Source organism: Lissotriton vulgaris, chromosome 12 (assembly GCF_964263255.1).
Source record: "Lissotriton vulgaris chromosome 12, aLisVul1.2, whole genome shotgun sequence".
Taxonomy (NCBI): Eukaryota; Metazoa; Chordata; class Amphibia; order Caudata; family Salamandridae; genus Lissotriton; species Lissotriton vulgaris.
The window spans coordinates 74,047,761-74,068,436 of record NC_141700.1 but is presented as its reverse complement, the minus strand read 5'-3'; the positions used below and the strand labels follow the sequence as shown (position 1 = coordinate 74,068,436).

Here is a 20,676-nt window from a genome sequence, read left to right as displayed (position 1 = left end):
CCCAACCTTCATGATCACACAGTGCCATACTGGAACATGGCCTTAGACACTGACCGCTCGAGGGTCCACCTAGCCAGCTCGGATTTGTAACAAAGGAAATCTGGGGTGCTTCTCGGATGTAAATACATGCACCACTACAGAACAGTATAGACTAAGCTCATCATGCCGACCGGTCTTACCGACCTTATAATGCCGACCGGTCTTACCGACCTTATAATGCCGACCGGTCTTACCGACCTTATAATGCCGACCGGTCATACCGACCTTATAATGCCGACCGGTCATACCGACCTTATAATGCCGACCGGTCATACCGACCTTATAATGCCGACCGGTCATACCGACCTTGCTTGAGATACTCCTGAATTTTTCTTCTCAGGCTTGACCAGCTGGGAGCTTCTCTGCTGACAAATCAAGCTTTATGTCTTTGCCCGAAAAGTGAAGTTCATTTGCTAGGACAGCAAAGCGTAATTGCTGGTTCACCGAAATTATACACAGACTGCATGCACTCTGTACCTTCTTTAGGACTGGAGCGAAGAGTGCCTCAACATATTGATGAGCGGCATGAGGTTCCTGGAGTACATTCTCTGGGCCACAAGTCCAAAGTTCTCTCTAGTGGATCTTGGAGCCAATTAAGGATCGGTGACCAAAGTTCACTTAAGAGCAGACTACAGAACGGTACCCTTCTGGCCGAAAGAGAAGACAACACTCTCAGGAGGAGCCCACATGGCCTCAATGTAGGGGTGGAAGGATGCTGCTCTAATTTCTGGAATAACCCACATAAACTGACCAGCCAATAAGCTCAGACTTTCGGTGACTACTTGCAAAGATGCCACCACATAGGAAGACAAATGGATGCAAAAAATAACATCTTTCAATGTGACGTCCCACATTATGAAAGAGGTGGTGTGTTTAGAGACCACAAGGAAAGAGGACTAGACTCTTGATTCTTATGGTCTATGAATTTCATAACTTTTTGCAGAGAACTCCCCATGCACAGCAATACAAGCAACTACGTAAACCATATGACTGCTAATGGCTGCTGAGGTACGGGAGCATCGAAAGGGTTTCCGGATGTGACCAAGACCCCAGAAAGAGTGGTACTGAAGCGCCCCACAAACTATAAAAGCAAGACAGATCAATGTGGCTTCCATCCTTCCACATACGTGCACATTTACTTCAGCTTCAGCGTCTCCCACAATACCAAGTTCTAGCAGGTGTCAGCCAATTTCAACAACATATGAGAGGGTTAGTAATCCACTTTAAAAACCGGATGCTGTGTGTATCGGATGTCAAGCTCTGCTGTACTATAGGCAGATACAGTCTCCCCGTGGAAGCTGGACAGGTGCAACAACCCGCGAAGAGCAAAGCCTGCAAGCCAGTTTTATCCTCTCCAGAGATCACATTACAAGTTGGGACAATGCGCCATTTCGTCATGGCCAGGAGAAGGAGTAGCTGGCAGAGCACCTGACAATCATTCACCAATGAGGGAGTACCTTTCTATTTCTATTTCCCACTTCCGACAGTCCATTTACCTCTAAGTCTGAGTACTGCTTTAACTGCAATGCGTGGAAGACTGCAAGAGTCTGTCACAAAGCAACTGACAAAGGAAGCAGTCAGGGGTGAGCCCTTTATTGAGACAATCAATCCATGGGGATAACAAACAAGGTTCCAGTGAAATACCGCTTGGCCACAGGGGCTTAATGGCAGGTCCATGGAGCAGGAAGTAAGTTAAGGAAAAAGAGGAGTCCGAATAATCAAACATTCAATGAGACCCTTTTCCAAATCACTGGGGCAGTGCCAGTTCTTTGACCACTCTGTAATCATATAACAGGAAATGACATCACAAGACCATGGACCACAAGGAATGACAAGACCTCTGGTCACATGGACTTAAGAGAAAGCGACACCAGACATCATTTGAAACCAACGACAGTCGAAGAAATGGATAAATACATTTTAGCGGTGATAAAATAAAGCACTCGAAATCCATGCAAACAATATCAAAAAATAAAGGCCAAGGAGAAGTAAGGAGGGCACCGAAGTCAAAGTATCAAGTGCTGGTGACCTCTGAATGACATGCTTGCCATCTATTACCAGGTCACGAACGCCTGGATTTAATTTTGTGGAAGTTCTAAAATGAGTTGCATGGTCACAAATTTGACTGCATCTCCATATATGAAGGAGAAAAAACGTGGGCGATGGCTTGTCTGCTAGAAAACATTCTCTGGGGCATGGGGAAAAACAGAGGCCACAGGGGAGATCCTCAGTAAACTGTTGGAGATGCCCACCATTCCAAGCACATCAGTGGGCTATCAGAAAGGCAAAGGATATGGAGGCGTTTGCAAAACGGACCAGGATATGGAAAGAATAGTCATACACCCTTGAGTAGGGCCTTGTCAAATTGAAACTTTGCCTGAAAAGGTGTGTGCAATTATCTGTCTTTCTCTTCTTGGACCTGGAAGTTTTTGATTTTGATAAAACCTTGCGCGTGAATCAAGTCAAATTTCCTACCAAAGTCCTATCTGCTGGAAAATTCTGATTTTGAATGTAGGTTTCACTTTTTTGTCTCACTTTTTATTTTGAACTTCATACAGTTTTCTAAAGTTCCTATAGTAGTAGTTTCACGTCTACGCCCACCTCCTCACTTTCCCTTCAATTTAGGAATTAACTTAGAACTGAACAAGCAACAAGAGCCAGAGGAGGGAAGCTCAATTCAAGAATGGGAAAAAAAGCATGGGAATGCAAATTCAATCACAAATACCAAGCTACATATAATGCAAAATAAAAAGCTATATTCCAGCGTTCGTTTACCCACTTCTATCACCAGTCCTCGGATAGATGAGAGATTACTTACCGCTACCCAGGTCCACAAACAAGTCATCCTCCGTCATTTTAATTTCTTCGATCATTTGGGTCACCAGGTCGAAGGAGGTCTCGCCATACACTTCGGGTGAGAAGGGCTCATAGTTGTTCAGTTTTTCGGGGTCGGTCACAGAGTGGTTATAGACCTGCTGGAGGATGTGGCGGAGAAGCCCGTTGGAGGGTCGAGTGTTCAGCTTCATGGGGTGTGTTGTGCCTTTCCACTATGGGGAAAAAAAGCAATGGATGAAAACCCCTTCCCACTGTGGGTGCTGACACTTATACAACAGCAAGTAGCTAAACAAAACTTCAGAGCAGCCATCCAAAAGGGGAATAAACTGCTTGGATGGGCAAAGAGACTCCGAAAGAACACAGAGGGGACAGAATTAAAATAGCGTGGCAAGGAACCTATTCTATACAATCAATGTCTGTAAACACTGCTATTGCGTCTGAGTCCTGAGGGCAGCAATTGGTCAAAACTGGCAAAAGACACACAACATCTACTTAAGCCAAGGGGATGGCGATGCTTATTGTTCTAGGTTCTAGTTTTGTTCTAATATGACCATATTTGTGTCTTATTAAAGCAATCTGAAAATGGGGCCGGTGGGCACTCAGAGGATATAGACGTGTTTCGGGGTGGCAATAAATGTGGCACTGTGCCCGAATATACCCGGACTGTATTACATCAAATACTAATAAAATATGTTGTAAAAAAAAACGACTGGTGTAAAGCAAATCTTCCATAAACTCATGATGTCATCTCCAACGCAGCAACACTTTCCATAACGTCCAGGCATTGAGAAGTCCTTCGCCAAAGCCTTCATACGGCTGGCAACACCACAAATGGAATGCTCGTTGGAGATCCGCAGCAGCAAGCAGGACTGAAATATTACAGCTTTCAAAGAATGGTTGATCAGAAACATGAAAATGAAGAACGTGTATGGCATGATGACATGGTAGTCAATAATAGAACTACTGTCCTCCATAGAGTGTTTTTATTGAAAAGGGTTTTAAATAGTATGTTAAAAAAGAAAGCTACATCCCTGAAATCCACTAGTGCAAAAATGGCAGCGCATTTCGGAATACCTCAACAGGCGAAAACAGGCTGCCCATCCCACCAGCACCGCCTAGGCTAAGCCAGCGACAGGTCTGGCTACCGATTGGACAGCTCAGACAAAATCTGTATTTAAAACTTGTGTGTCTGTGACAGAACTAATTCTGTATACACTCACTGTGGGTATTATGGCAGTCAGGTGTCTTTTAACTCATACTCGTCACAGAAGGAAAGGTTTTCCACACTGCAGCAAGAACACATGAATACAGAACATTCACAGCAAACCCTCCCAAACAATGTAATGCATTGCTTTTCTGGATGAGGCCAAAAATATATCTCTCCAGCAACCGCTTAGGAACCTTAAAGATGGCGTCCTGTAGAAGAGGTACCACAGAACCTCCCAAAATGGAAAATAAATCCATTGGAAGTATTGTGCAGTTTGTCATCTCCTTTGTTTGATATAATGCACAATAACATTCCACGGTGAACGACTCCAAATTAAGCACACCTAAAATAAGAATGTGATATTACACCATGAATTTAAGAAAGAGGCTTGCAAAAGGGAATTTTTACACCAAACCCTAAATCAGCAAAAGATCACGCAGCTGTAAGTTATTTACCATTTATTAGCTGTATGCTACAATAGTATATAGTGGTGGCATCAGCAACGCTATCCCAGGGGGATTTCACATTGCCGGGAACAATGATGTAAACAGTTGCAATTGTGGCGTTAGAATTCCCTCTGGAGCCGGATTCATGACCAGGACAAAAGTGGAGAGTTCAAAAGATGGAAACCCCTAACAGCTGTGGCCTTGTCTCTGCTGCACTCCATACAAGCAATGGCAATGCCAATAGGTCTGGCTTTAAATAAATGTTGTATGGTCATGAGAAGCATAAGTGGATTACATGGGAATGGATATGTGTTTGTTTGAAAGTAAAGAACTGTAGAATAATACTGGTGTAGGTTAAAAGGTCAGGTGTCTTAAGCCAGACCTGAAAATCCCTGTAGGTAAAGGATTATCCTCCTCTCATCTGTGCTTCTGCCAGAGAAAAACGCCATCAATTAGTTAGCTATGACCCTTTAATGGAATTTTTTAAATTTTTTATTTCAAATAATTTTATTGAAGACATTTTGTAATACAGTACAGTGGTAATGCGGGGGCGATACAGGTGAGATACAAGCGCCTTGTGGTTACATTCGGCATCTTCGCAGGGTAGGCTGGTATTGGTACTTAACGTTTCTGTAGGCCCCAAGAGAAGGGAAAGAAAAGAAAGTGTGAAGAGAGAGGAGAAAAAAAGAGGATGGGGGACCAGACCATTAGCATGGTGGTTCTCCTCTAGCCTACAGCGGTTACCAGCGACGGGGGATTGGTGGTTGTCGGTCTACGGGGGTTTGTGTGACCCTAAGTGTGCGTCCAGGGCGGCCCACATCCCACTTCTTGCTGCATGACTGGTTGAACTCCTTGCCGTGATGTTGTCCGCCCCCCTGAGGAAGGTTACCCAGTTGACCCAGCTCTTAAATGTCGCCTTGCCTGTGTTCTTCCAGTTCGCTAGGATTGTTTTAACTGCCACTGTGAGATGCCATGTGAGTGACCCTGAAAGTTCAAGCTCGAGCAGCTACATAAACAAAATGATCACAGCTGGGTGAAAGGCAAGCACTTCTTTGTGGAAGCACACAACATCTGCCCAATCAAAACATTTAATGCTGGCCCCCAAAATGTGGGTGGAGCCAAGTCCCTCTCTTGGCGATTCTTGCATAATTGTATGGGGACAGCTGTTCTGTCAAAGCATTAAAAAGTGCTCAGCATTATTTCACAAAAGCACTCAAATACTGTCCTCATATTCGAATATGTTCGACTCCCCTGAGCTCTGTTAGGACTGTACACCTTGAATTCAATTCATCTAGTATTACAATGCCAGCATGTCCAAGACAAAGCATGATCACCTTGTCTTAGGAGCATCCCACAGCCAAAACCAATTTAATTTAAAGCATTTAATCAAAAGATTGAAAAACATTCAGAGAAAAAAATGGGCGATTTCTATTATTTGCTTTATTACAAAATGTCACTGCACAGACGCTAACGCCCTTGGAGTTGTCCAAGTACTAGAAATGTGGCACGAGGAAAGAAATGTCTTACCAGCTGGTGAATGCTGTCGATGGCACGATTGTACTTGTCGCAGAGTCTCTGCATGCTCTCGAAGCTGTGAGAGAAAACAGGATCACGTTTTAGAAACTATAAAAGATGCACACAAATTAAGCACTTTTTTCACACTTTCTACCAAAGCAAAACAAGGATTAACAACATGGTTGGGCTCCACTGTAACCAGCTCATATATGGGTATTTTTTGGGACACTGCCAATGGTTTACAGGCAGCAACACTCCCTGGGGTGAATAAAGTAAGCAAATAATGGAGGACTGTAATAGCCCATGTTCCCAGGTTGTTGTTCCCTGAGACAAACAACTGAAGAGAGCCTATCACAGCCTTGCAATAGCAGCATTCAGGATACAAGTCTTGGCAATGTGCCCTAATTCTTGGGGCAGCCTTGAAGCACAAAGCATTCATGGGGATAGTCGCGAGTCCCAAGGCATTAGACCGCTTGAACACGCTTTTTAAAATATATTGCTGGAAATACACATTTCAGAGCTGCACAAAGTAGTGTACATGGCATTCTAAATGAACAGATTAGCGCCATCGTGCCCAACAAACAGGACAATCCTAGAAAGATGCTGACTGAAGTCAAACCTAGTCAGTCCCGCTCTCCTGCCACTGAGCATGACAAAGCCCCAACAGAGCCTGTTGAGTCAGCAACGCTTCGCTCGTGAATGTTCTGTGGTCTAGTAGAAGTAGAAGGAAAAAAATGGGTACATTGGACATGCTGTTTTTAAGCCGTTTGACCCCCCCAAGCCAGACGGCAACAAAGCTTTTCAGCATTTTTCTAAGAGGGAGGATGCAGTTATAGAGCATCTTTATTTCTGTATAACAACAGTTGGGACATTGTGCCCACAACCAACATTCTTAATCCGGTAGCATCTGAAGCCACCCGAGAACAAACACATCCTGCTTTCATGCTCTAATCAGAAGCAGCAAACGTCTGAGCTCGGAAACAAACCTTGTAAAGGAACTGTGCAGATAGAGTAACTAACTCCACGTTGACACCATTCACGCTTGTGAGGAGCAGAGAGCGACCTGCATTAGAAGATTTCCTGTGATGTCCCAGACAGAGTTCCTGTCCATGCTGCCTCACACAAGTCACTGGAGATTAGCAATCAGATAGTTTGTGGCTGTCTGGCTGAGCGATTACACAACATATCCGTGTGAACTTTTGTCCACAAACATAGAACAAAAAAAACAGGCTTAGGGCTTTTCTGAAGATGTTTTTTTTTTTTTTTACTCAAAACCATAATTTAACAACAAAAAACCCAGAAAAATACTATGCACAAAAAAAGCAAGAGCTGACTGAGTCGTTCCCCTTTGCTGTTACGAAAAAAAGGAAACAGGATGCTGTGAATTACCGCTCCACTGCATATAGGAAGGGAAAAGAAGGGTGGGTAAACTAATCACTTTGGTCTAGGGATTGGGAAAGCATTCAAGGAGAACGGAGCTCTTTGCTCGACATTGCACACGCTCAACAAAAACTCACTTTCCAAGTTGCGCAAGTCACAACATCTTACGATGTGTGCTATTTTCACCTGTGACTCTTAGGTCTATATTTTGTGCACCGCCCTATGGGATGTTACAGCATCTCACTTTGGACATAACAATTCACATGTAGGACGAAACAAACAATTACACTCAAGAGGAACGCCCAACAATCTCTGAATTTTTTTTTTGCCAATCTTTGGAAACTTTTCAAGAACAGTTCATGGGCAGAAAATTGTTTTTCCAAAATAAATGTTCTTCTTTAATTCAACAAAACCACAGTTCTTTTCAACAAGTTCTTGTTCAACAAGTCCTTTTCTTTTTTTACTTTAAAGGTCACAGTTCATTTCCACATATATTTTAGACCAGCACATTCACAAATTCAAATCAGCTGACTCGTTTCGTCCTATGCGGACATCATCAGGGCACCAGTATTTGATATCTAATACTGTGCTCCTAATCCACTGTAACATTACTTTCAGTATTCCTCCTATGATGCCAATAGGTTCATTCTAAGTTTGGTGTACAGACATCTGTAGACCTTCATTTTCATGTTCTCTACTTTTGAAAAAAAAATGTGTAAAGCCGAATACCTCGTGATAATAATCTCTATGTGACAAGATTCTAATATTTATTAAGCTTAGTCCCAGTCCATGTTCTACTTTTCACTTCTGAGGTCGCTTTTTATCTCCATTCTTATTTGTATTATTATCATAGTGCTTCCTTCTCCTCCAGCCTGGCCCGACCGGAGGAAAAGGAAGCACTAAAATAATAAAACTAATAAGAATGGAGATAAAAAGCGACCTCAGAAGTGAAAAGTAGAACATGGACTGGGACTAAGCTTAATAAATATTAGAATCTTGTCACATAGAGATTATTATCACGAGGTATTCGGCTTTACACATTTTTTTTTCAAAAGTAGAGAACATAAAAATGAAGGTCTACAGATGTCTGTACACCAAACTTAGAATGAACCTATTGGCATCATAGGAGGAATACTGAAAGTAATGTTACAGTGGATTAGGAACACAGTATTAGATATCAAATACTGGTTCCCTGATGATGTCCGCATAGGACGAAACGAGTCAGCTGATTTGAATTTGTGAATGTGCTTGTAGGAAGGTACATCCTGACTATGGTTGCCCCCAACTTTTTGCCCTGTGTTTTAGCTGGTTTTTTGACATAGTCGACCTGGGATCCTGCCAATCAGGACCCCAGGCCTACTGCTCTCGCTGTAAAATGGATTCCATGTACCTTAGGTACATTTCCAATTGGTACTGGGCCACCTTATCAGACCCTGTAACTCAGGGCATAGGTGTACCCAGGGCCTACCAGGGGCTGAAGCATGTATTATGCCACCCCTGGCTGGCCTCCTAAATTTGACACAACTGGCTGCACGACAGCTGGGGCAAAGTCGTGTAATCACCCTTTGCTGTAGATATAGTATACCTATATCTAACCCTAAAATGGACACACAGATTCCTATCAGTCACTCCTATGGCAGGCCTTAACAATCCTGAAGGCAGAGTGCTTGGAATCGTGTGAGATGTTGCTCTGGCATGAGCTGAGCCCGTTTGCAGCTTGCGGAACCAAGTCCTAATAGCTGTTCCATGATAACGCATACCATATACCCTTAAGTGCATTATAATCCTCGCGGTTAAATGCTATCTTTGGTATTGCTTTATCAAAACATGTCGAGTAAGGTGTCATACGAATTGGAATACTAACCCCTCGCCAATTCTGGCGACGGGGTTAGCATTCCACCCTTCTAGAGGGACACGACATGTATGTAACTGTGAACCCCGGTTAAAGTTAAGCGAAAGCCTCAGCTCCACAAAATGGATGCTGCCACCACAGACACGAGTCTGACCTCCTGCTGCTGGGAGTCCTCCCAGAGAGGAGAGCTTGGACAAAGGGTTTCCTGTCAGGGGCGGTGCTAGCACCATCCCAGACAGGGTTTTGTGTATCCTGGGTAGGCAGGGCTTTACAGGAAGGTGACTGCTGAGTGGCACCCCGGTGCTCACTACGCATAGGCCAGTCAGAACCAGTTCCAGGGGCACACCAGCCCCTGGCCTGGGGAAAGTCCGGCGTGGGAGAGGGGTGTAACCACCCCCCTCCTAGTCCCACCCATAGGCAGGACCTAGTCACCGGGTCAGCCCCTTTTTTAGTATAAAGATAGGAGCGGGCCCCCTGTTAAAATTAGATCATCTTTGGAATCAAGACACTACTTTCTACGAAAGGACATTAAGATTTCTTCTTCAAGATTCTCCCTTGTGGCTAAGGAGTAGTCACCCTGCATCCGCAGGCACCATCCTAAGAACACTGCGGTCTGCTGCAAGTCCTTCTTCACGAATCCGACGACCCAGCTCGACGAGACCCGGCTTCCCTGGCACCTCTGACCTCTACTCACCTCTACAGCAAAGCTGAGAACCGTGAGTGCGACGAGACCTCGAGGGACCGACGATCGCCAAGACTGCACGACTTCTTTGTAACAAGCCCACCGAGTCTTCCACTGGTGAGTGCTTTGGGGTCCGAGAAGCCCCAACCCTGAGCAGCTCCAGCACCGAAGATCAGCCCTCCAGCATCTCCACGATCTGCGTGGGGCCCTTCTGCTTTTGCGTGCTCACCGCGCTGTGTGGCTACTAGCCGGCTGGCTTGTGGCCTTCTTCACGACGCCCGACGACATCACTGCTGCTGGTCTGGTTGCTCCAGACTGGCCCTTGCTTCCTTCTTCAAGAGAGGCACCCCGGACCCTCCTGGTCCACTCCAGACGCCATTTTGAGTCCACCGCGTGGGCTTGAATTTGCCATGGCTTTGTTGCCCAATCCTGGGTCCAGCGACGCCGACAGCTTCAATCTTCGTGGGACAGCTCGTTCCTCCATCCTGGTCTCCGACAACGCCTCCTGGTCCGTGAGCAATTACTAGCTACCATAGACTTTGTCCTGCATCTCGCGTGAGAGTGCACACACTGCACCCGAGTCCCCTGGGTCTCCTAGAAGTAATCTAACGATTCTATAGTCAAGTCCTAGCGATTCCAAAGCCTACTAGTACTGTACTTACCTGCTAGTAATTTCGCATTCCACTTTCAGAGTATATGGTTTTCCGTGCCCCTCGGGCATTTGTATATACTGTGCTAACTTAAGTATTTTTGTAAGAGTTTTGGTTTGTGCTTAGTACCCTGTCCTCATAAAGAGTACAGTGCTGTTGTGATTCTTAATAAATAACTGTTTATTTTCATAACACTTGTGTGGTGTCCTTTCACTGGTTATTCAAGGGGTATATGTGTGGTATAACAGCTGGCTTAACACGCCCTCTCGAGTCTTTAGCCTTAGACTGCTCGTATCCATGCTACTAGGATAGCTGGTCTATAAGGTTGACTTACAACCAATCATCAATAAGGGTTGCTGGACTGATACATAGTGTTCACTAGAATAGTGAGCACTGCATATCAGGCCACCTTCTCACATTGGTGGCAGCGGTGGGATTTGAGCTTGCTGTTGTTTTACCACACGTATCCTAAGAATATCTTGTTGAAAGATCACATAAGTACTGTTAGTACATATAACTAAGCTTAGAATACTCGGAGTTCTACTGAACCAGCTGTTGCAGCTCCTCAAGGCTTAGCACACCTTGGCTGCAACTCTTAGCAAGGGATCAGTAGGCAAACACATAGTGTAGGTAGGTGCATCACTTACACCACACTAGAATCAGCATGTCAGACAAAGGAGGAAACTCTGAGTATCCCCTTGTGTCAGTGGACCCTCCACAGGTCACTTCTAAATATGCTGCTCTTAGCTTCCATGAGATGAGACAGGTGTGTACCCTCAGGAAGCTAAAACAGGGGTCTAACCCCACAACTTCCTTTCTGATTGGTCTCTTAGAGGCTTATGATACCAGTAGGGCTGGTAACCCAGACCCTTCTAATCCAGATGGGAGTTTGCCCTCCTTACAGGGACCCTGTGATAGCACTGACCATCCCCTCCAGGAAGCAGATGATGCTGAGGATGAGGATGAGGATCAGTTGTCAGGGGATGAGGCAGATAAGGGACAGGTAGAAGTCAGCAGACTAACCAGGTCCAACTTAAGCAGACATGAGAATGGTACTAGGGGACCCCTGGGGCCACTCTCAGGTCAGCTTAACATTGGGAATGGACGAGCCAGATCTCTATCAAGAGGCTCTGGCAGATCCCTTCGAACCAATGGCTCTCTCAACTCTTCTCACAGAGGGATGTCTTCCCCTAAGAGGAGAGTGTATGAAGCTGAAGAAAGGGCAGTCAAACTGAGGATTGAAAGGGAAGAACTTGCCCTGGCCAAAGAAAGACTTGCCCTTGCTAGAGAGCAAGAATTATGTGGGCTACAGCCCACTGGTGGCAGCAATATACCTAGCAATAGGGAAAGGAGTTTTGATACAAAGCACCTGAACAAGATAGTGCCCCCCTTTAAGCAAGGGGATGACATCCACAAATGGATTACTGCTTTGGAGAGGGCCTGCACTGTGCAGGGTGTTCCCCAAAGTCAGTGGGCAGCTATCTTGTGGCTCTCCTTTGATGGTAAAGGTAGAGATAAGCTCCTCACTACAAGAGTGGAGGATGCTAACAATTACCAAATCTTGAAAAATACACTGGTTGATGGGTTTGGTTTAACCACTGAGCAGTACAGGTTGCTGTTCAGAGACACCCAGAAAACTCAGTCTCAAGATTGGACTGACTTTGTTGATTGTGCCACTAAGGCTTTTGAAGGCTGGCTACTGGGTAGTAAGGTTACTGATTTTAAAGGATTGTACAATCTAATTATGAGGGAGCAAATCTTAAATAATTGTCAGAACCAGTTATTACACCAGCACCTGGTAGACTCTGATCTGACCTCTCCACAGGAATTGGGTAAGAGGGCAGACAAATGGGTCAGAACCAGGGTCAGGCCTAAAAACCAGGGTGGTGACCAGAAAAAGGAATCAACCAAGCCTCAAGAGAAGGGTGGGGATAAATCCACAGGGAAGACTTCCCAAGGGCCCCAAAACTCCAACAAGGGTGGTGGGTCCCAGAACACTCCTTCAGAACAGAAGAAACCTTATTGCCATACCTGTAAACAGGTGGGCCATTACAAAAGTGATGCCAGTTGCCCTAAAAATGGTAATAAGGGAAATATACCCCCAGGTAATACTCCTAAACCTCCTGTTACCACTAGTGGTAATCCCCCAGGTGGTGGGAGTGCCCCCAAGAACGTGGTGGGCATTACTTTGGGCAATCAGGAGGACTATGGCCTAGCCAGGTCCCCTGACCACACTCTTGTCTGTGAGACTGGCATGGGGTTTGCCAACTTCACTACTGGACCCCACATTTTGGGAAAGTATAGACAAGAGGTCTTAGTGAATGGTCAGAAAGTTGAGGCATTCAGAGACACAGGGGCCAGCATCACCATGGTGATTGACCATCTGGTCCCCTCTGCTCAACTGACCCCTGGATTTACTTATCAGGTGACAGACATTCATGGAGTGAAGAGAAGGCATCCCATGGCAGTAGTCAAGCTCAGCTGGGGTAATGTCACAGGGCCCATGAGAGTGGCAGTGACAGATAACCTACCTGTAGATTGCTTACTGGGGAATGACCTGGAACTCTCAGCATGGGCTGAAGTGGAGCAAGAAACTCACTCCAGAATGATAGGCCTATCCAGACAGGTTAGTGGGGCAGTAATAGCTACAGCCCCAGTCCAAGCACCATTCCTCCCTGAAAAGGTTGGAAGGGCAGTGGTAGCCACTGCCCAGGCTCAGACAGACTTTCCAGAACAGGATAGGAGGGCTGTGACAGTCACAGTCCAAACACAAACTGAGTGCCCTCCTGAAAAGGTTGGCAAGGTTGAAATGGTCTCAGCCTCTACTCAAACAGATAGTGAGGTTGTGAAGCCTGAAACAATGGATCACTCCACTCAAACAGAGAGCATTGAGGAGGAAGAAGAGTCTTCCCCCTCCCAGACACTAGGTGAGAGCCAGCCTCCTCAGGGAACTGACTCTACCCCTGTTGAAGGAACTGCCCCAGAGGTAGTCAGGCCTAGCCTGGCAGAGCCCCTGATGGCAGTGGACCCTTCCCAGGTGGGACCCAGTCTGGAGCAGGTAACCTGCACCTCTCTACCCTGCCTCAGTCAGCCCAGGGCTGTGGAGGTCAGGGAGGCCAGTGGTGGACCCCAAAGGGCCCCCTGTCCAAAAGAACCCCTTAATCAGCAGATTAGGATCACTGAAGCTGGTAAACCTAGCCAAGTGAAAATAAAACAGACTCCTGAGGGATCTCCCTTAAAAGTAGTTAGGGACCTCCCACAGCTGGACACTGTTGGGCACAGCCAAACATGGGGCCTAAAAACCCCAGACCTGACCTGTCCCTCCAGTAAGCCAAACAGAGGGACTCAGCCTCCAGCTTTAGGTAGCCAGAGGCTGACCCTGAGAGCTCAGTGCATCTCAGCTAAAGAAAAAAAGGCACACATGATGGATGGTGATTGGAGGAAGTTGAGCCCAACGGTAGAGGAGCCTCACTTCAGTACTCCATCCCAGCATCAGCCTTCTTCTTTCCCAAGACACACCAGAGACAGAGATTCCCTATGGTGGAGACCCTCAGATACCCTTAGGGTGAGGGGTTGCCTAGTGGACCATGACACAGGGGGAAACCAAGCCAGAGCTGGTCCTTCCTTATATGGCCACTTAGGTAATAGAGGCTTACCTGGACAAGGATAGCCTTATCTCCTTTCGTTTGGGGGGGGGGGGGGGGGGGGGGTTGTGTAGGAAGGTACATCCTGACTATGGTTGCCCCCAACTTTTTGCCCTGTGTTTTAGCTGGTTTTTTGACATAGTCGACCTGGGACCCTGCCAATCAGGACCCCAGGCCTACTGCTCTCTCTGTAAAATGGATTCCATGTACCTTAGGTACATTTCCAATTGGTACTGGGCCACCTTATCAGGCCCTGTAACTCAGGGCATAGGTGTACCCAGGGCCTACCAGGGGCTGAAGCATGTATTATGCCACCCCTGGCTGGCCTCCTAAATTTGACACAACTGGCTGCACGACAGCTGGGGCAAAGTCGTGTAATCACCCTTTGCTGTAGATATAGTATACCTATATCTAACCCTAAAATGGACACACAGATTCCTATCAGTCACTCCTATGGCAGGCCTTAACAATCCTGAAGGCAGAGTGCTTGGAATCGTGTGAGATGGTGCTCTGGCATGAGCTGAGCCCGTTTGCAGCTTGCGGAACCAAGTCCTAATAGCTGTTCCATGATAACGCATACCATATACCCTTAAGTGCATTATAATCCTCGAGATTAAATGCTATCTTTGGTATTGCTTTATCAAAACATGTCGAGTAAGGTGTCATACGAATTGGAATACTAACCCCTCGCCAATTCTGGCGACGGGGTTAGCATTCCACCCTTCTAGAGGGACACGACATGTATGTAACTGTGAACCCCGGTTAAAGTTAAGCGAAAGCCTCAGCTCCACAAAATGGATGCTGCCACCACAGACACGAGTCTGACCTCCTGCTGCTGGGAGTCCTCCCAGAGAGGAGAGCTTGGACAAAGGGTTTCCTGTCAGGGGCGGTGCTAGCACCATCCCAGACAGGGTTTTGTGTATCCTGGGTAGGCAGGGCTTTACAGGAAGGTGACTGCTGAGTGGCACCCCGGTGCTCACTACGCATAGGCCAGTCAGAACCAGTTCCAGGGGCACACCAGCCCCTGGCCTGGGGAAAGTCCGGCGTGGGAGAGGGGTGTAACCACCCCCCTCCTAGTCCCACCCATAGGCAGGACCTAGTCACCGGGTCAGCCCCTTTTTTAGTATAAAGATAGGAGCGGGCCCCCTGTTAAAATTAGATCATCTTTGGAATCAAGACACGACTTTCTACGAAAGGACATCAAGATTTCTTCTTCAAGATTCTCCCTTGTGGCTAAGGAGTAGTCACCCTGCATCCGCAGGCACCATCCTAAGAACACTGCGGTCTGCTGCAAGTCCTTCTTCACGAATCCGACGACCCAGCTCGACGAGACCCGGCTTCCCTGGCACCTCTGACCTCTACTCACCTCTACAGCAAAGCTGAGAACCGTGAGTGCGACGAGACCTCGAGGGACCGACGATCGCCAAGACTGCACGACTTCTTTGTAACAAGCCCACCGAGTCTTCCACTGGTGAGTGCTTTGGGGTCCGAGAAGCCCCAACCCTGAGCAGCTCCAGCACCGAAGATCAGCCCTCCAGCATCTCCACGATCTGCGTGGGGCCCTTCTGCTTTTGCGTGCTCACCGCGCTGTGTGGCTACTAGCCGGCTGGCTTGTGGCCTTCTTCACGACGCCCGACGACATCACTGCTGCTGGTCTGGTTGCTCCAGACTGACCCTTGCTTCCTTCTTCAAGAGAGGCACCCCGGACCCTCCAGGTCCACTCCAGACGCCATTTTGAGTCCACCGCGTGGGCTTGAATTTGCCAAGGCTTTGTTGCCCAATCCTGGGTCCAGCGACGCCGACAGCTTCAATCTTCGTGGGACAGCTCGTTCCTCCATCCTGGTCGCCGACAACGCCTCCTGGTCCGTGAGATCTTCGAGCACAGCGTCACCCACTCACCTAGTCGAGGTGGCTACCATCCGGTGCCCTCCTGGTGCCCACTGACTACTGGCTAGTAGTCTCGAACTTGGTCCCCTCTGCTTTCAGGTGTCATCTTCCTTCGATCCAGGCTTGGATCCATCGAACTTTCTTCACTGGTCGCCTGCCAGCAACTTCTTTCTTCCAGGCTCCAGGTCCGGCAACGAGGATTCCCGACGTCTTTTGAGTCCTATGCAGCTGCAGCCCCTGGGCTAGGTAACTTCGGCATTTCGGTGCCCCAGCATAGCCTCACTATCCAAGGGTCAGGATCCACTTTCGTTTTCTCCCTACCAGGTCGGGTTCGCCCGAGAACACTAACTTTGCAATTACTAGCTACCATAGACTTTGTCCCGCATCTCGCGTGAGAGTGCACACACTGCACCCGAGTCCCCTGGGTCTCCTAGAAGTAATCTAACGATTCTATAGTCAAGTCCTAGCGATTCCAAAGCCTACTAGTACTGTACTTACCTGCTAGTAATTTCGCATTCCACTTTCAGAGTATATGGTTTTCCGTGCCCCTCGGGCATTTGTATATACTGTGCTAACTTAAGTATTTTTGTAAGAGTTTTGGTTTGTGCTTAGTACCCTGTCCTCATAAAGAGTACAGGGCTGTTGTGATTCTTAATAAATAACTGTTTATTTTCATAACACTTGTGTGGTGTCCTTTCACTGGGTATTCAAGGGGTATATGTGGTATAACAGCTGGCTTAACACGCCCTCTCGAGTCTTTAGCCTTAGACTGCTCGTATCCATGCTACTAGGATAGCTGGTCTATAAGGTTGACTTACAACCAATCATCAATAAGGGTTGCTGGACTGATACATAGTGTTCACTAGAATAGTGAGCACTGCATATCAGGCCACCTTCTCACAGTGCTGGTCTAAAATATTCATGGAAATGAACTGTGACCTTTAAAGTAAAAGAAGAAAAGGACTTGTTGAACAAGAACTTGTTGAAAAGAACTGTGATTTTGTTGAATTAAAGAAGAAGATTTATTTTGAAATAACAATTTTCTGCCCATGAACTGTTATTGAAAAGATTCCAAATATTGGCAAAATTTGTTTTTAGAGATTGTTGGGCGTTCCTCGAGAGTAATTGCTTATTTCATTGCAAGGTGGCCCGATGGCGGTGGACCACCAGGGTTGTAGAGCCTGTTCTCAAGTTGAAAGTTTACAAAGTGTTTAGAATAATTAACTTGTGTGCCCTAGTGCTAAGCCCTTACCGCTGAGTGATTCTGAATTGTATGCAGGGCGAAGAACAATTGTTACTTACCTGTAAACAGGTGGTTCTCCAGTATTGGTGTCTTTCATAGATTCACATGCTTGAATATTCCCCGTCGTCGGAGTGGGAGTCCCACGGTAAATAAAATAGCAATAAATACTAAATATATAATATATAATAAATATATATATATATACATAATAAGGAAAAACGCAAAAAATTCATACAAGAAGCATCTGGTACCTAACCAAAAAGTTCCACATAGGAATGCATGGGAATATAAAAGTTCCAATGCAGCCTATCCTTGTCATTATGTTAGTCCAAACTGTAGCCAATCAGGCGCTAGCAGCCCTCTAGAACCTTCTCCTCAGAGCTCAAGCCCTCAGATTTTCGTAGCACAAGAGTGACCACAGAGTCTATGAGGAGAAGAGAGTCTATGAGGAGAAGAGAGCCTCTGAGGGGAGGATGGGAGGGTCGCATGTGAATCTATGAAAGACACCAATACTGGAGAACCACCTGTTTACAGGTAAGTAACAATTGTTCTTCTCCAGTATTGGGGTGTCTTTCATAGATTCACATGCTTGAATATAGAATAGTTAGCAGTCCGTATCCCAACACAAAGTTTCCAGAATGCCATGTATAAACAAAAGGTTGGAATCTACAGGTGTAATAACCCATGCCACAGAAGTTACACAACTATATGTATACATAGAGAAGACATGCATAAGACTGGAAACTATTAGGAGGAGGGTAGAACAGAGGCTCACCTTATTGAAAAAGATTACGGAGCACAGCTTGTCCCACTGCGGTATCTCCTTCAGCCATGGCACCCAGATTGTAGTGCTTTGTGAACGTGTGCCTGCTGGACCACGTGGCTGCTCTGCAAATCTGATGCAATGGAACTCCGGCAAAGAGTGCAGTCGAAGAGGCCATAGACCTGGTAGAGTGAGCCCGTACTGCAGTCTGTAAAGGCTTTCCCGCCTTCTGATGGCAGAAAGCAATCGCCGAAGTCACCCAGCGGGCTACTGTAGGTTTGGTGACTGGTCGCCCTTTTTGAAAGCGGCCATAGGCCACAAAGAGCTGATCCGATTTTCGGAACTGGGCTGTACTGCTGATGTAAAACTTTAAACATCTTCTAATGTCCAAAGAGTGCAAGCGTTGTTCCGCAGGAGATTGCGGGTTGGCAAAGAAAGACTTCAGTATAACAGGCTCATTAATATGGAAGTCTGAAGGCACTTTTGGAAGAAAAGTAGGGTTAGTGCGTAAAAGCACAGAATCCGGTTTAAACTGTAGAAATGGTGGTTTGATCGTGAATGCATGCATATCACTCACTCGACGTGAAGACGTCAAAGCAAGTAAAAGCGCGACCTTCCAGGTGACATATGGATTGGTTCAAAAGGTGTAGTCATTAATTGTGATAGGACAATGTTGAGGCGCCACTCGGGAGGGGGACGCCGAACTGGAGGAAAAGTCCGAAGAAGTCCCTTGAAAAATTGACGCACTAACCTGGATGAACATAGGGAGGCGGAGCCATCATGGCGGAAGCGTGATATTGCCGCCAGAAAAACTCTTAAAGTAGCATGTGACAAACCCGACTGAGCCAGTTGGAGAAAGAAAGGGAGGAGCTCAGCGGGCGTGGCACGCAAAGGATGTACTCCGGCGTCCGCACACCAGTGGCAAAAGCGTTTCCATTTCAACTTATAGGTCTTTATAGTTGATGGAGCCCTGGCCTGAGCAAGGATGTTACGACACTCCTGAGGAATGGTTAGATGTGCAAATTCACAGTGTTCAGGTTCCAGGCTGACAAGCTCAGGGAAGAGGGGTCCGGATGGTAGATTTGACCCCTGTTCATGGAGAGAAGATCCATTCGAGGATGAAGAAGAATGGGTTTGCATTGAGACAGGAGTAGCAGCTCTGAGAACCACGCAGGCGAAGAGATTCGACCAATCCATCAACAGGGCATTGCCTTGGGATCCTTTGTGGGGATGCCAGCTTGCGTAAGCGGGGCATTTGCGGTTCTCTGGAGCTGCAAAGAGGTCGATTTCCGGAAATCCCCAACGACGAAAGACCATATCGAGTGTTGGCTGGTGGAGTTCCCACTCGTGGTTGGATGATCTGGATCTGCTTAGGGAATCCGCCAGAAGGTTGGACAACCCCGGAAGATGACCTGCGGTGATTGTGATTTGATGATTGATGGACCAGTCCCAAATCGCTTCTGCCAGGCGGGACAACACCGGAGACTTTGTTCCGCCCTGCTTGTTTATATAATGCATGCAGGTTGTGTTGTCCGTCTGTATGAGAACCGACTCCCCTTGCAGCACTGGTTGAAATGATTTCAGGGCCAAAAAGATAGCCATGAGCTCCAATTTGTTGATGTGCCAGGTCTTTTGATGCAAAGTCCATTTCCCCTTGACGGAAAGGTCTTGGAGGCGAGCTCCCCAGCCCTCCAGGGATGCATCCGTCGTTAAAGTTAGATCTGGGGTGTTGAACAGAAAGGACATGCCTGCCGCTAGCTGGTGTGGTTGTGCCCACCATTTGAGCGCTTTCTTCATGGGAACGGTGATGGAAACCTGATCATTGAAGGAACCGGTGACCTGACGCCACTGTTTGTCCAGAGCCTGTTGGATAGGTCGTGCTCGTAGTCGGCAATGAGGGACAAGAGCGATGCACGACGAAGCTGTGAGAAGGTGGCCTGATATGCAGTGCTCACTATTCTAGTGAACACTATGTATCAGTCCAGCAACCCTTATTGATGATTGGTTGTAAGTCAACCTTATAGACCAGCTATCCTAGTAGCGTGGATACGAGCAGTCTAAGGCTAAAGACTCGAGAGGGCGTGTTAAGCCAGCTGTTTACCACACATATACCCCTTGAATACCAAGTGAAAGGACACCACACAAGTGTTATGAAAATAAACAGTTATTTATTTAAAGATCACAACAGCCCTGTACTCTTTATGAGGACAGGGTACTAAGCACAAACCAAAACTCTTACAAAAATACTTAAGTTAGCACAGTATATACAAATGCCCGAGGGGCACGGAAAACCATATACTATGAAAGTGGAATGCGAAATTACTAGCAGGTAAGTACAGTATTAATAGCTTTTGGAATCGCTAGGACTTGACTAGGGAATCGTTAGATTACTTCTAGGAGGCCTAGGGGACTCGGGTGCAGTGTGTGCACTCTCACGCGAGATGCGGACAAAAGTCTATGGTAGCTAGGAATTAGAAAGTTAGTGTTCTCGGGCGAACCCGACCTGGTAGGGAGAAAACGAAAGTAGATTCTG

The 20,676-nt window shown here is 46.7% G+C and overlaps 1 protein-coding gene across 2 annotated transcripts in view; it reads right to left on the bottom strand.

Moving 5' to 3' along the window:
- DOT1L (DOT1 like histone lysine methyltransferase) overlaps positions 1 to 20,676 on the bottom strand; it is a 293,403-nt gene that overhangs the window by 187,087 nt on the left and 85,640 nt on the right. For both annotated transcript variants that reach the window (XM_086947182.1, XM_086947181.1), the window contains exons 4-5: positions 6,055 to 6,118; positions 2,858 to 3,086 (exon numbers count right to left, since the gene is read on the bottom strand). In XM_086947182.1, coding sequence (XP_086803308.1) covers positions 2,858 to 3,086; positions 6,055 to 6,118 — 293 coding nt within the window. The remainder of the gene's footprint in view (positions 1 to 2,857; positions 3,087 to 6,054; positions 6,119 to 20,676) is intronic.